Below are 15,159 nucleotides of genomic sequence, written 5' to 3'. Positions count from 1 at the left end.
AGATACAGCAGACAGGAGGAAACTTTTTCCCTTGGTGGAGGGATCAATAACCAGGGGACATAGTTTTAAGGTAAGAACATAAGAACATAAGAACATAAGAACTAGGAGCAGGAGTAGGCCATCTGGCCCCTCGAGCCTGCTCCGCCATTCAATTAGATCATGGCTGATCTTTTGTGGACTCAGCTCCAGTTTCCGGCCCGAACACCATAACCCTTAATCCCTTTATTCTTCAAAAAACTATCTATCTTTACCTTAAAAACATGTAATGAATGAGCCTCAACTGCTTCACTGGGCAAGGAATTCCATAGATTCACAACCCTTTGGGTGAAGACGTTCCTCCTAAACTCAGTCCTAAATCTACTTCCCCTTATTTTGAGGCTATGTCCCCTAGTTCTGCTGTCACCCGCCAGTGGAAACAACCTGCCCGCATCTATCCTATCTATTCCCTTCATAATTTTAAATGTTTCTATAAGATCCCCCCTCATCCTTCTAAATTCCAACGAGTACAGTCCCAGTCTACTCAACCTCTCCTCATAATCCAACCCCTTCAGCTCTGGGATTAACCTAGTGAATCTCCTCTGCACACCCTCCAGCGCCAGTACGTCCTTTCTCAAGTAAGGAGACCAAAACTGAACACAATACTCCAGGTGTGGCCGCACTAACACTTTATACAATTGCAACATAACCTCCCTTGTCTTAAACTCCATCCCTCTAGCAATGAAGGACAAAATTCCATTTGCCTTCTTAATCACCTGTTGCACTTGTAAACCAACCTTCTGTGACTCATGCACTAGCACATCCAAGTCTCTCTGAACAGCGGCATGCTTTAATATTTTATCGTTTAAATAATAGTCCCGTTTGCTGTTATTCCTACCAAAATGGATAACCTCACATTTGTCAACATTGTATTCCATCTGCCAGACCCGAGCCCATTCACTTAACCTATCCAAATCCCTCTGCAGACTTCCAGTATCCTCTGCACTTTTCGCTTTACCACTCATCTTAGTGTCATCTGCAAACTTGGACACATTGCCCTTGGTCCCCAACTCCAAATCATCTATGTAAATTGTGAACAATTGTGGGCCCAACACGGATCCCTGAGGGACACCACTAGCTACTGATTGCCAACCAGAGAAACACCCATTTATCCCAACTCTTTGCTTTCTATTAATTAACCAATCCTCTATCCATGCTACTACTTTACCCTTAATGCCATGCATCTTTATCTTATGCAGCAACCTTTTGTGTGGCACCTTGTCAAAGGCTTTCTGGAAATCCAGATATACCACATCCATCGGCTCCCCGTTATCTACTGCACTGGTAATGTCCTCAAAAGATTCCACTAAATTAGTTAGGCATGACCTGCCTTTTACAAACCCATGCTGCGTCTGCCCAATGGGACAATTTCTATCCAGATGCCTCGCAATTTCTTCCTTGATGATAGATTCCAGCATCTTCCCTACTACCGAAGTTAAGCTCACTGGCCTATAATTTCCTGCTTTCTGCCTACCTCCTTTTTTAAACAGTGGCGTCACGTTTGCTAATTTCCAATCCACCGGGACCACCCCAGAGTCTAATGAATTTTGGTAAATTACCACTAGTGCATCTGCAATTTCCCTAGCCATCTCTTTTAGCACTCTGGGGTGCATTCCATCAGGGCCAGGAGACTTGTCTACCTTTAGCCCCATTAGCTTGCCCATCACTCCCTCCTTAGTGATAACAAGACTCTCAAGGTCCTCACCTGTCATAGCCTCATTTCTATCAGTCACTGGCATGTTATTTGTGTCTTCCACTGTGAAGACCGACCCAAAAAACCTGTTCAGTTCCTCAGCCATTTCCTCATCTCCCATTATTAAAACTCCCTTCTCATCCTCCAAAGGACCAATATTTACCTTAGCCACTCTTTTTTGTCTTATATATTTGTAAAAACTTTTACTGTCTGTTTTTATATTCTGAGCAAGTTTACTCTCATACTCTATCTTACTCTTCTTTATAGCTTTTTTAGTAGCTTTCTGTTGCCCCCTAAAGATTTCCCAGTCCTCTAATCTCCCAGTAATCTTTGCCAATTTATATGCTTTTTCCTTCAATTTGATACTCTCCCTTATTTCCTTAGATATCCACGGTTGATTTTCCCTCTTTCTTCCGTCCTTCCTTTTTGTTGGTATAAACCTTTGCTGAGCACTGTGAAAAATCACTTGGAAGGTTCTCCACTGTTCCTCAACTGTTCCACCATAAAGTATTTGCTCCCAGTCTACCTTAGCTAGTTCTTCTCTCATCCCTTGTAATCTCCTTTGTTTAAACACAAAACACTAGTATTTGATTTTACTTTCTCACCCTCCATCTGTATTTTAAATTCCACCATATTGTGATCGCTCCTTCCGAGAGGATCCCTAACTATGAGATCATGAATCAATCCTGTCTCATTACACAGGACAAGATCTAGGACCGCTTGTTCCCTCGTAGGTTCCATTACATACTGTTCTAGGAAACTATCGCGGATACATTCTATAAACTCCTCCTCAAGGTTGCCTTGACCGACCTGGTTAAACCAATCGACATGTAGATTAAAATCCCCCATGATAACTGCTGTACCATTTCTACATGCATCAGTTATTTCTTTGTTTATTGCCTGCCCCACCATAACATTACTATTTGGTGGCCTATAGACTACTCCTATCAGTGACTTTTTCGCCTTACTATTCCTGATTTCCACCCAAATGGATTCAACCTTATCCTCCATAGCACTGATGTCATCCCTTACTATTGCCCGGATGTCATCCTTAAATAACAGAGCAACACCACCTCCCTTACCATCCACTCTGTCCTTCCGAATAGTTTGATACCCTCGGATATTTAACTCCCAGTCGTGACCATCCTTTAACCATGTTTCAGTAATGGCCACTAAATCATAGTCATTTACGATGATTTGTGCCATCAACTCATTTACTTTATTCCGAATACTACGAGCATTCAGGTAAAGTACACTTATTTTGTTTTTTTTACCTCTGTTTTGAATCTTAACATCTCCAGTTTTATTCCTTTTGTTATTACTGGACCTATTCACTGTGCTCCCCTCAGTCACTGTACCTTGTACTGTCGCCCTTTTAGATTTCTGACTATGTCTTCCCTGCCTTGCACTTTTCCCCTTACTTCCTTTTACTTCTGTCCCTGTTTTACTACCTTCCAACTTCCTGCATCGGTTCCCATCCCCCTGCCAGGGGGACAGGAGGTTTAGAGGGGATGTGAGAAAAAACCCTTTTACCCAGAGGGTGGTGGGAATGTGGAACTCGCTGCCTGAAAGGACAGTGGAGGCAGAGACCCTCATATCATTTAAGAAGTATTTAGATGTGCACTTGTGATCCCAGGACATACAAGGCCAAGTGCTGGGAAATGGGATTAGAATAATATGGTGGTTTTTGGCCGGCACAGACTCGATGGACCAAAGGGCCTTTTCTGTGCTGTATGACTCCATGATCATTCTGTGATATCTGTACATTTGAAAGTAAGATGGAAGCTGTTAGAACATAGAAAAATACAGCACAGAACAGGCCCTTCGGCTGAACTTTTGTCCTAGATTAAGAACAAATTAATCTACACCCCAGCATTCTACCGTTATCCATGTACCTATCCAATAGCCGCTTGAAGGTCCCTAATGTTTCCGACTCAACTACTTCCACAGGCAGTGCATTCCATGCCCCCACTACTCTCTGGTTAAAGAACCTACCTCTGACACCCCCCCCCCCTCCTTATATCTTCCACCATTCACCTTAAATTTTATGTCCCCTTGTAATGGTTTGTCCCATCCGGGGAAAAAGTCTCTGACTGTCTATTCTATCTATTCCCCTGATCATCTTATAAACCTCTATCAAGTCGCCCAACATCCTTCTCCGTTCTAATGATAAAAGGCCGAGCACCCTCAACCTTTCCTTGTAAGACCTACTCTCCATTCCAGGCAACATCCTGGTAAATCTCCTTTGCACCTTTTCCAAAGCTTCCAAATCCTTCCTAAAATGAGGCAACCAGAACTGAACACAGTACTCCAAATGTGGCCTGACCAAGGTTTTGTACAGCTGCATCATCACCTCATGGCTCTTAAATTCAATCCCTCTGCTAATGAATGCTAGGACACCATAGGCCTTCTTCACAGCTCTATCCACTTGAGTGGCAACTTTCAAAAATCTATGAACATAGACTCCAAGATCTCTCTGCTTCTCCACATTGCCAAGAACCCTACCGTTAACCCTGTATTCTGCATTCATATTTGTCCTTCCAAAATGGACAACCTCACACTTTTCAGGGTTAAACTCCATCTGCCACTTCTCAGCCCAGCTCTGCATCCTATCTATGTCTCTTTGCAGCTGACAACAGCCCTCCTCACTATCCACGACTCCACCAATCTTCGTATCGTCTGCAAATCTACTGACCCACCCTTCAACTCCCTCATCCAAGTCATTAATGAAAATCGCAAACAGCAGAGGACCCAGAACTGATCCCTGTGGTACGCCACTGATAACTGGGCTCCAGGCTGAATATTTGCCATCCACCACCACTCTCTGACTTCTATCGGTTAACCAGTTGCTCGACAGACTGGCTGGATTAGCTGGCCATGGAGGAAGATCCAATCGAATCCAAGATACGAAACAGGGCCTGGAAGCACCATTAGAACTGAGGAAAGTCATGGAGAGCATTAATTCCATGCAAACGGGGAAGATTTCAGTGCCAGATTGATTGCTGCCGAACTTCTATAAGAAATTTGTGCCAACACGTGGCAGATATTCGCAGACTTGCTAGCAAGGGGAACCCTGCCACCAATGCTGGTTCAGGCCTCAATATCATTGATCCCCAAAAAAGACCTGATGGAGTGCAGGCCATACACACCCACATCACTCCTTAACACTGACACAAAGATCCTGGCGAAGGCGACTGGAGATCTGCGTGCCAGAGGTAGTCATGGAAGAACAGATCGACTTTGTCAAGGGCAGGCAGCTAACAGCGAACATTAGGCACCTGCTGAATGTGATTGTGACTCTATCTGGGGAGATAACACCAGAAGGTATGATCATCCTTGGATGCCGCAAAGACCTTTGACAGGGTCGAATGAAGATGCTGGAACGGTTTGGGTTTGGGCCAGGATACACCTCCTGGGTGAAAATACTGTACAGCGCTCCCATTGTGTGTGTACAGACAAACCCCACCAGCTCTGAATACTTCTGGCTGTACAGAGGCATGAGGCAGGGATCCCTGCTGCCGTTTGCTCTGGTAATTGAACCACTGGTGATTGCCCTCAGAGTGGCAAAGGGGTGGAGAGGTATCCAAAGGGGAGACCGAGAGCATGGTGTCTCACTCAATGCAGAAGACCTGCTCCTTCCTCTACATCTCCAACCCCCTGGCCAGCGTGGAAGGAATAATGAAATTCCTGAAGGAGATCAGAGCCTTTGTAAGTTACAAACTTAACCTGAGGATGAGTGAAATCTTCCCTCTGAACCCACAGTGGGGAGGAGCAGAGCTGGGGTGACTACCATTCAAACTGGCCAGACCAAATTCCGCTACCTGGAGATCCAAATAGCCCACGACTGAACACGGATCCACAAGTGAAGCCTAACAAGTTTGGTGGAGGAAATGAAAAAGGACCTGCAGAGGTGGGGCACACTACCCCTCTCCCTTGCAGAATGCAGACGATCAAGATGAACGTGCTGCCCAGGTACATCTTTCTGTTCAGAACCCTCCAGAACTACATCCCCAAGGCCTTTTTCAGCACAGTAGTTAAGCTAATCATGGCGTTTATTTGGAGAGCCTGAGGATTAGGAAGAAGGTCCCACAAAGGAAGAGAAATGTGAGAGGCCTGGCCCTCCTGAACCTCAATTCTAACACCTGGAGGGCCACCGCCGAAAGAGTATCGGGATAGGCCAAGGAACAGGGAGCAGAGTGGGTGAGGATGGCAGAGAGCTCTTGTGCAGCGACATCCCTCCCAAGTGCTAGCCACAGCTGATCTGTCATCCCCACGGCCAGATACTCAAAGCCCAGTGGTAGTAGCCATGCTCCGAACCTGGAATCAAATGAGACAGCACTTTGGATTGACCGAAATGTCCACAATGACCCCCGTCTACAATGATCATAGGTTCACTCCCTCAATAATGGACGCCTCCTTCAAAAGATGAAGACAGGAGGAGGGGACATAACGAATGACGGTTAGGGACATGTACACAGACGGTAAAGTAGCAACCCTGGAGTAACTCCCGAGACGAAAAAGCCTAAGGTACGCACAAGCCAAAACTTCCTCTGCAAGGAATCATGACATGTCTGGCTCCCAGGTTCCAGGACAGTCACTACTAGCACGGGCGAGCTAAGGGAGGGGAACTGTGGACATGTATAAACAACTATTAGAAGAAGTACACTCGCCCACCTTTTTATTTAGAAAATAGTTTATTGAGGCATTTATAGTTGTAACATTTTAAACAACAGAGATTCAACACGCAAAAACCCCACAATAACACGTCCAACTCCCCCCAGCCCTAAACCCAACCACCCATACATTAGATTCCCTGCCCTTGATCGTCACTTCCATGCCCCCCCCCCCCCCAATGCTGATGGTCAATTTTCCTTGAAGTAGATGAATGGCTGCCACCTCCGAGCGAACTCCTGCAACAAACCCCTTAAGGCAAACTTAACTTTCTCTAGCCTAAGAAACCCTGCCATGTCACTGACCCAAACCCCCAACTTTGGAGGTTCCGACACTCACCCACTTTTAAGAACTAGGCGGGGAGGACTCTGGATTGAAACACCGCATAGAGTAACCTTCACCTCCATGTGTGCAGGACTGAGCCGAACATAACTAAAGGTGGTGCACAGGGCGTACCTAACCAGAACACGCGTGGGCGGGTTCTTCCCGGAGGACAAATATGAACGTGCCAGGGAGGCTCAGCCAACCACACCCACATGTTCTGGTCTTGCCCCTTTGTTATGTCCAGGGGGAGTGAGGGTGGAGCTGCGCTCACTAGTGGCTGTCTTCGGGGATCAGAGCAGCCAAGGTTCTCCTTGGGGAGGAGGGCTGCACCCTGGCCTTTGCCTCCCTGATCACACGCTGGAGACTCCTGCTCAGCAGTACCACACAAGGCTGCAGACTGGCTGTCTGAGCTGGCAGAGTTCCTCAGGCTGGAGAAGATAACTTTCACCATCCGTGGGTCTGGCTTTCACAGGACGTGGAACTCAACTTGTTTCATGACCTGTTCGTAGTCAGCAACCAACAAAGTTGGGGGGTGGGGAGACACGGGACTTATCGGCCGTTCCTCCACTGTCACTGAATCAAAGTCCTGGCACTCTCCCTGCTTGAATACAGTCTCCAACTCGGGAGGATTCACCTCCGAGCAACCAGCGAGGCGAATGTGTGTGTGTGGTTCCCAGGCCGTCTCGAACAACGCTCACACATAGCCTCAACTCCCTGAAAAAAGCAACTCATTCTAGCCTTGGTGATGTGTGCCCTAAACATGACCTTGAGCTGGACCAAACTCGGCCTCACACAGGATGACGTAGCATTTACCCTGCGGAGGGACTCACTCCACACCTCCAGTATGGGTCTCAGCTCTCCCACCCATTTCACCTTCACCCACTCCACCAGCACTAACTCTTCCCCCAAAATCCGTCCATAGATGCCGAAAGCACTTCACTCTTCCGACCCTTAACAAGAAAGAATCCTATCTAATTGGGTTGAAGGCGGCACCACAGGAAATGTCAGGAACGGCCGTCAAATTTTGAACCTGGAGGTACCTAAACCCGCCTGAGCTCAAGAGCCCAACTTTCTCTTTCAGCTCCTCCAGGCTGGCAACGCCCACCCCTCAAAAATAAATCCCTCACTCTCTAGCCCTTTCCCCTTCCATCCCCCAAATGTGACATCCAACTTTGTCGGTTCGAACAAGTGGTTCATACAAATGGTTCATACAAATACACCTTGAGGCTGTCTCCAGCTTCAAATACTGCTGGAGTTGCCTCTGTATAAGTGGAGACAACCATTGCGTTGACGAGTACTTTGCCAAGCAAAAGGCAAAGACATCAGTGCCCCAAAATAACTCACTGCATGATCCAGACTATCCGCACCCCACCCAGATAGACCCTGTGTCTCCACACCACCTCCACAGGGGCAGCCCAGTAGTAATACATGAAATTTGGCAGCCAAGCCCCTGTGATTGTCTATTCCAGGGGTGGGCAAACTTTTCCGTGCAAGGGCCACATTCAGAAATTCACAATTTTAAAGGGCCGCATAGTATATTAAGTAAAATAATTAATATTTAAAATAGCTAAAATAAAAGGTTTTTAAAGAAAAAAAAAGCAATTAATTTTTATTAATTAATATTTTAAAGTAGAAACTTTGCATGAAACACATTTATTTGAAAAACAAAGTAACTCAGTTTAAAGAAAAAAAAAGCAATGAATTTTTATTAATTAATATTTTAAAGTAGAAACTTCACATGAAACACATTTATGATCACCCTACTCAAGTCAACATATCCACCCTATACCAGTAACCCAACAGCCCCCCCCCCCCCCCCCCATTAACCTTATTTTTAAAAAAAATTATTTTTTTATGACTTGATCTTGGTGGGCCGCATAAAGACCTTTGGCGGGCCGCATGCGGCCCGCGGGCCGTAGTTTGCCCACCCCTGGTCTATTCCCTTGCAGGACCCCCTCCAAATCCTTGGGGTTTTCCCCACTCATATGAAACCCAATACAAGCCCACCCAAGTTCACCTATGTATTGAATGTCACTTATGTGTTGGGTGCAAGTCAGATTTAAACTATGCCTAAATACATCACATTTCCATCTCTAGCAGGAGGGATTTGAACTAAAGAAATCTGTGATTTACGTGAGGAGTGTAATAAAACGATTAGCAAACATTTTCACTTACATTAAAGGCGAATGAAACACATTGTGTAATTGTACTGAAAATGATGGTTGACTCCGAACGGTTTCTGACCCAATTATGCTGGCCTCTCTTTAAATTCCCAAAACGATGACGTTGCTGGGACAGAGTTCTCAGTTTTACGTCCACAACCTTGTACCTAATATAGGACGATGAACTCTTGATGTTTCTTCTTGAAATTAGTTTGAACGCTGTTCATTTTAAACCAATTTACCAGTTGGATCAAGCCACAAAATTAGCCATGATGCCTTAATTATCAAGCAATTAATTATGTCAGCTACTAAATTGTGATTTGTTATTGTATCAAGCATCGCTAAAGTTTTTCAGCCTTGAAGCTTCTGGTTGATCAATAGGCCAAAGTAACAACTGGTTTGTTTCTATCTGTGTTTGCTTTTATTTTTGCCCTATCCCACTCCAGTCAGGGTTATATTGATTTCGAAACTTAGAAATTTGTGTTTCCTTCCTGATTTGTTTCCTTATAGAGAATATATTTGTACGCGATGAAAAGCCTGTAATCCTCCTCCAATATCATTCACCTCTAATCCCTGCAGACATGGCGTTTTCAGCCATTTTTTTCCTCGATAACAAAGGACAGGTAGGTTTATGCCTTAGTTATATTGCTAAATAGTTGAAAAGTACTTTTAACCTCGAGTATATTTTGTTATTTTTTTTCCTACTGTTGGATGAGCTTCCTCGGCCTGTATCATACAGTGATGCAATAAAGTCGAAATTTATGAAGTATTATTAACAATCCCCCAAAAAAGCAATTTATTTATGTAGTGGTGGATTCATTTTGGCTGTTTTGAAGATTTGGTTTGTGAATGCTGATTAATGTTTAACTCCTGGTTGCTCAACTAATGGAATATGAAATGCTGAAATGCGTTCCCTGAAGTGTGTTGATGAGACCATTGTGGCTTTGTTTCTCTGTCATCGAATAAAAGCTATTTGCTGTACAAAAGCAAATGGTTCATTGAGAGAGAACAGACAAGCAACCTGCTATCAGTTTTAGCCTTCGAGGCGAGCAAGCAGGCTAAAGTAATTGCTCCTGTTTTTCCTCCTCCCCTGTCTAGAAACGCCTAGCCTTTCCTTGCTACTTGCTTATTAAAACGCAGCTAAGATCTGAAATTTGATGACGCATTGAAGCCATAAACCCGATCCTAATATGCAGCACATGAATGCTGAACCACTAGGGCCAGACCTGAACTATATGCTTATATGTTGTTCACCTACAAAAGATCATGATGCTTTAATTATTGTGAAAATGCTTAAACATGAGGTGTTATATAAATGCAAGTTATGTCTTTCATTGATTGTAATACCCCAAGTCAAATTAAAAGTTAATAATTTAAAAATAATTTGAGCAAAATACCACCCTTTGCACCTAGTACAACAGGCTAATTTCTAAATACACATGCAACAGACGTCCTTTCATCAGACTTAGAATTATGTGACTCTCTGTACAATATTTTTAACAATATTCTACATATTTTTGAAGTGACAGCTTATTGTCAATTATAAATTTTGTAATGATGCAATACAGGTTCTCATTTCGCGCAATTACCGAGGGAATGTTGAAATGTCGATGATTGAGAATTTTATGCCTTTACTTCTGAGCAACGAGGAAGATGGATCCTCAAATCCAATTTTCAAGAAAGGCAATGTCTACTTTATGTGGATTAAGTACAAAAATATCTACAGTATCCTTGAACATACTTTTTTTAAGCTGTCCCACCTGTTTCTATAATTTTGTACTTTGAATCATATATTTGGAAGTCATAAAACCTTAACAAGAAATCCAGTGGTATGTATAACAAAGAGAAACATCAACATTTCATTATCCTTCTCATTCCTCTTCAAAATAAAACAGGTAGGCAAAAATTACCGGAGTCTGTTTTAACCGCTTACAGTGTAAATGTCAAGTGTCATGTGAGAGTACCTTTAAGAAATGGGTGTTTATTACTGCAGTGATGTCAGAGAGTGGGTGGAGCTGGGCTGTCAGCTTTTTACTTTCGTTTAGGCAGTTTGCTGCAGAGTGTGTTTTAGTTTCGTTTTCAGAGCTGGATAGCTGCAGTCACAGCCAGAAGGTGTTTTAGAGTCTCTCTCTGTAATCTAAAGAATGTAAATCGATCCTTTGGTGATATAAAACTAATAACTGCTCTTAGTAGTGACTTTAACCTGATATGCTTCTGCTGAAAGGTTTTTTTAAAAAAGCCTTCTGGATGTTAAAAGGAAAGTAAGAATTACTTAGTGTTGTATTCTTTGGGGGTTGTATTTGAATCAATGGTTGCCTAAGATGTTCACTGTATGTTTTAAAAAGGTTAACATGAGTTCACACAATAAACATTGTTTTGCTTTAAAAAATACTTTTCCATTTCTGCTGTACCACACCCGTAGAGTGGGCCGTGTGCTCCCCATACCACAATCTATTAAAAGTTGTGGGTCAGGTGAACTCCATGATACACTTTGGGGTTCTCTAAACCCTGGCCCATAACAAATTGGGGGCTCGTCCGGGATAAAAGTCTATCTATTGGATTGGCTTTGTGAACTTAAGACAGTGAGGGGTTGAGAATATTGTGGTTGCTTTTCAGGTGTGGTATTTTAGTTTAAGTAGGGAGTGTGTTGTGGACAATGGCTCTTTCAGAGGCTCTGAAATTTTTGGGGGTGGAGATGATCACACGCAGTACCTTACGGACAGAGACTAAAAACAGACTTTTAGATTTGTCAAAAACATTACAGTTAACATTACCTGACAAAATGCGAAAAGATGAGGCAATTATGGTGGTGGCTACGCATTTAAAGTTGCATCCATCTTAGGTTCCATATGAACTAGTGCCTGAAGCCTACAGACAAAGGTTTAGAAATTTAAGGAAAGAATTTGGTCAAACATACATGGGGTTTGGAAGGGTCAAACAGAGTAATTTTGATAGGTAGATAAGGGCTTTGAAAATAGACCAAATGTATGAAGCTCTCCGAGAAATTATACTTTTGGAAGAGTTTAAAAATTCAATTCCTGATGTAGTGAGAACTCGTATGGAAGAGCAGACGGTTAAAACTGCGAGGTTAACAGCAGAAATGGCAGATGATTATGAATTAGTTCATAAATCCAAGCTTGGTTTTCAACATCAGTTTCAACCTGTGAGGTATAGAAACTGGGGACATGAGAAATACTCAAGTGATAGGGCAGCATGGTGGCACAGTGGTTAGCACTGCTGCCTCACGGCACCGAGGTCCCAGGTTCGATCCCGGCTCTGGGTCACTGTCCGTGTGAAGTTTGCACATTCTCCCCATGTTTGCGTGGGTTTTGCCCCCACAACCCAAAAGATATGCAGAGCAGGTGGATTGACCACGCTAAATTGCCCCTTAATTGGAAAAAATTAATTGGGTACTCAAAATTTATTTTAAAAAAAGAAATACTCAAGTGGTAAAAGTAAAGTTGATCTGATGGGAGATAATGAGAGTGTACCTCAGATTAAAAAAGAAATCCAGGAGGGTGGAAGAGACATGAAAAGTTTCAAATGTTTTCACTGTAATAAGCTAGGCCATGTAAAGTCAGTGTTGGTGGTTGAAGAAAAGCACTGGGAAGGCTGACGTAGTAAAACTGGGTAAGACAGGGTTTGTGAAAGTGGTAAAGGAAAGCCCAAGTGAAGGGAAGGAGGTGCAAACGATTGTACAGCCTGATCAAGAGATGATTGATAAGAAGGTGCCAGATCTCATTAAAGAATTTACTTGTGTGGATAAAGTTTACTCGTGTATCAGGAGGAGCAGGTAAAGAAGTCACAATTTTAAGAGACACGGAAGCTAGTCACTCTTTAATGGTAAGAGATGAGGAGTTATGTAGTCAGGGAAGAATGTTGCCAGAAAAGGTGGTATTATGTGGAATTCAGGGTGAGAGGAGTAGTGTTCCATTGTAAAAGGTAAGGTTGGAAAGTCCTGTGAAGAGTGGTGAAGTGGTAGTAGGAGTAATAGAGAAACAATCATGTCCAGGAATACAGTTTATCTTGGGTAATGATATAGCTGGATAGCAGATGGGAGTGATGCCTACTGTGGTGGATAAGCCAGTAGAAAATCAGACAACTGAAGTGTTGAAGGACGAATATCCTGGGATTTTTCCAGATGGTGTAGTAACAAGGTCGAAAAGTCACAGGTTCAGACAAGAGGAGAAATCAGAGAGTGAAGATAAAGGTGAAGTGCAATTATCAGAAACGATTTTTGATCAGATGGTTGGAAAAGAACAGGCGGAGGATGAGGCGGATATTTTTAGTTCAGGAAAATTGGCGGAGTTACATCTCATGAAAAAATAAGGGAAAAAAATGACAGTTGTATATTGTTTAGTAAATCCAAGAGCAAACGTTTGCTCCTTCTGTGATATCTAATATCTGTGGCCAGATGAACTGTTCTCAGAAGCCAAACATCAATGTTGTGGATGCTTTAATTGCAGTATCAGATCAAAATGTTTCCAATGAAAATTTGTTAAATCCTGACTATGTAATATTTCTTGACTTAAGAGAAAATGCTTTTTCATAATGCAAAAGAATCTTAAAAGTTATTCGTATGGGAAACATATTTCATGTTTTCTTTTTTCCTGATGAAATGAAATTAAATGCAATGAATATCGCTTATTGTCACAAGTAGGCTTCAATGAAGTTACTGTGAAAAGCCCCTAGTCGCCACATTCCGTCGCCTGTTCGGGGAGGCTGGTACGGGAATTGAACCGTGCTGCTGGCCTACCTTGGTCTGCTTTCAAAGCCAACGATTTAGCCCTGTGCTAAACCAGCCATGATGATATGGTTACTGCAGGGATCAGATGCACTAAGGGGACAAATACAATAATAAGCGCAGAAAAATACGAACATTGAAACTGTTCATATGGAATTTTAGTAATTGAGAAAATGCAGCAGGGTGGCACCCCCCACAGCCTGAAGATGTACAGGGTAGGTGGATTGGCCATGCTAAATTGCCATTAATTGGGGGGAAAAAAGAGAAAATGTAGCAGTTCATCGTAAGCTGTGCCACAAGTTGAAGTAGTTCCGAAGAATTAGAATCAAATTCAGTGCCGAAGGAGGCCATTCAGCCCATCGAGTCTGCACCAAACCTCTGACAGAGCACCTTACCTTGGCCCATTCTCCTGCCCTATCCCCAGGACCCCATAACCACACCAAACCTGCACCTTTTTGGATAAAGGGGCAATTTAGCATAATCAATCAACCAAACCTGCACATCTTTTGACTGCAGAAGGAAATCAGACACCTGGAAGAAACCCACACAGACACGGGGAATAAGTTTCACTGTGAATTATTGAATGGTTTAATTATTCTAAGTTACTACATCAACTATTTGCACTTACTTATGTAGCATTTTAGCCATAATAAACCATTACAAGGAACTGCACATTAAGGAACAGAACTGAGCAACAATAGGACGGGAACTGGAAGAAGTGGCAAGAATTGGTATTCTAGAAATAGATTTTATAAAGAATTCTGATCATATGGAGTGATATTCCTGCTGAATGGATAAACCAATTAAGAACATAGAACTTTGCAGCAGGTATATGCTATTTGGCCCTTCGAGCCTGCTCCATCTTCAATAAGATCATGACTGATCTGATTGTGTCTCAACTCTGTCTGCCCCATAACCTTTGACTCCCGTGTCACTAGTCTTGAACAAATTCAGTGACCCAGTCTGCTTTCTGAGGAAGATAATTCCACAGATGAAAGGTCCTTTGATAGAAAATAATTCTCAGATCTCCATCTTACGGGTGGCACGGTAGCACAGTGGTTAGCACAGTTGCTTCACAGCGCCAGGGTCCCTGGTTCGATTCCCGGCTTGGGTCATTGTCTGTGCAGAGTCTACACATTCTCCCTGTGTCTGCGTGGGTTTCCTCCGGGTGCTCCGGTTTCATCCCTCAAGTCACGAAAGACATGCTGTTAGGTAATTTGGACATTCTACATTTTCCTTCCATGTATCCGAACAGGCACCAGCATGTGGCGACTAGGGGCTTTTCACAGTAATTTCATTGCAGTGCCAATGTAAGCCTGCTTGTGACATTAAATGTTTTTTTTTAAATTATTAAACTGTGTCCCCTAGTTCTAGTCTCTGCCTCCCATAAGAGGAAACATCCTCTCTGGTCCCTTCAGGATCTTATATGTTTCTCTCATTCTTCTAAACTCCAATGGGTATAGGCCTAACCTGCTCAATAAGATGAACCCTTCTTCCCAGGAATGAACGGAGTGAACTGCTGCTAACAC

General features: G+C 43.2%; 1 protein-coding gene and 1 long non-coding RNA gene across 2 annotated transcripts in view; one reads left to right on the top strand and one right to left on the bottom strand.

Annotated features, from left to right (window-relative positions):
* LOC119964564 overlaps positions 1-9,277 on the bottom strand; it is a 104,189-nt gene extending 94,912 nt beyond the window's left edge. The window contains exon 1 of the long non-coding RNA XR_005460327.1: positions 8,900-9,277. This is a non-coding gene — a long non-coding RNA (uncharacterized LOC119964564). The remainder of the gene's footprint in view (positions 1-8,899) is intronic.
* Positions 9,278-9,377: 100 nt separating this feature from the next.
* Positions 9,378-15,159, top strand: part of LOC119964563 (AP-1 complex subunit mu-1-like) — a 50,484-nt gene continuing 44,702 nt past the window's right edge. Inside the window, exons 1-3 of the mRNA XM_038794221.1 lie at positions 9,378-9,509; positions 10,455-10,611; positions 10,714-10,781. Of these exons, the coding sequence (XP_038650149.1) occupies positions 9,468-9,509; positions 10,455-10,611; positions 10,714-10,781 (267 nt within the window). The 5' untranslated portion in view covers positions 9,378-9,467. The remainder of the gene's footprint in view (positions 9,510-10,454; positions 10,612-10,713; positions 10,782-15,159) is intronic.

This window comes from Scyliorhinus canicula, chromosome 4 (genome assembly GCF_902713615.1).
Source record: "Scyliorhinus canicula chromosome 4, sScyCan1.1, whole genome shotgun sequence".
NCBI lineage: Eukaryota > Metazoa > Chordata > Chondrichthyes > Carcharhiniformes > Scyliorhinidae > Scyliorhinus > Scyliorhinus canicula.
The sequence above is the reverse complement of the archived record's forward strand: the minus strand, read 5'-3'. Positions and strand labels throughout refer to the sequence as shown.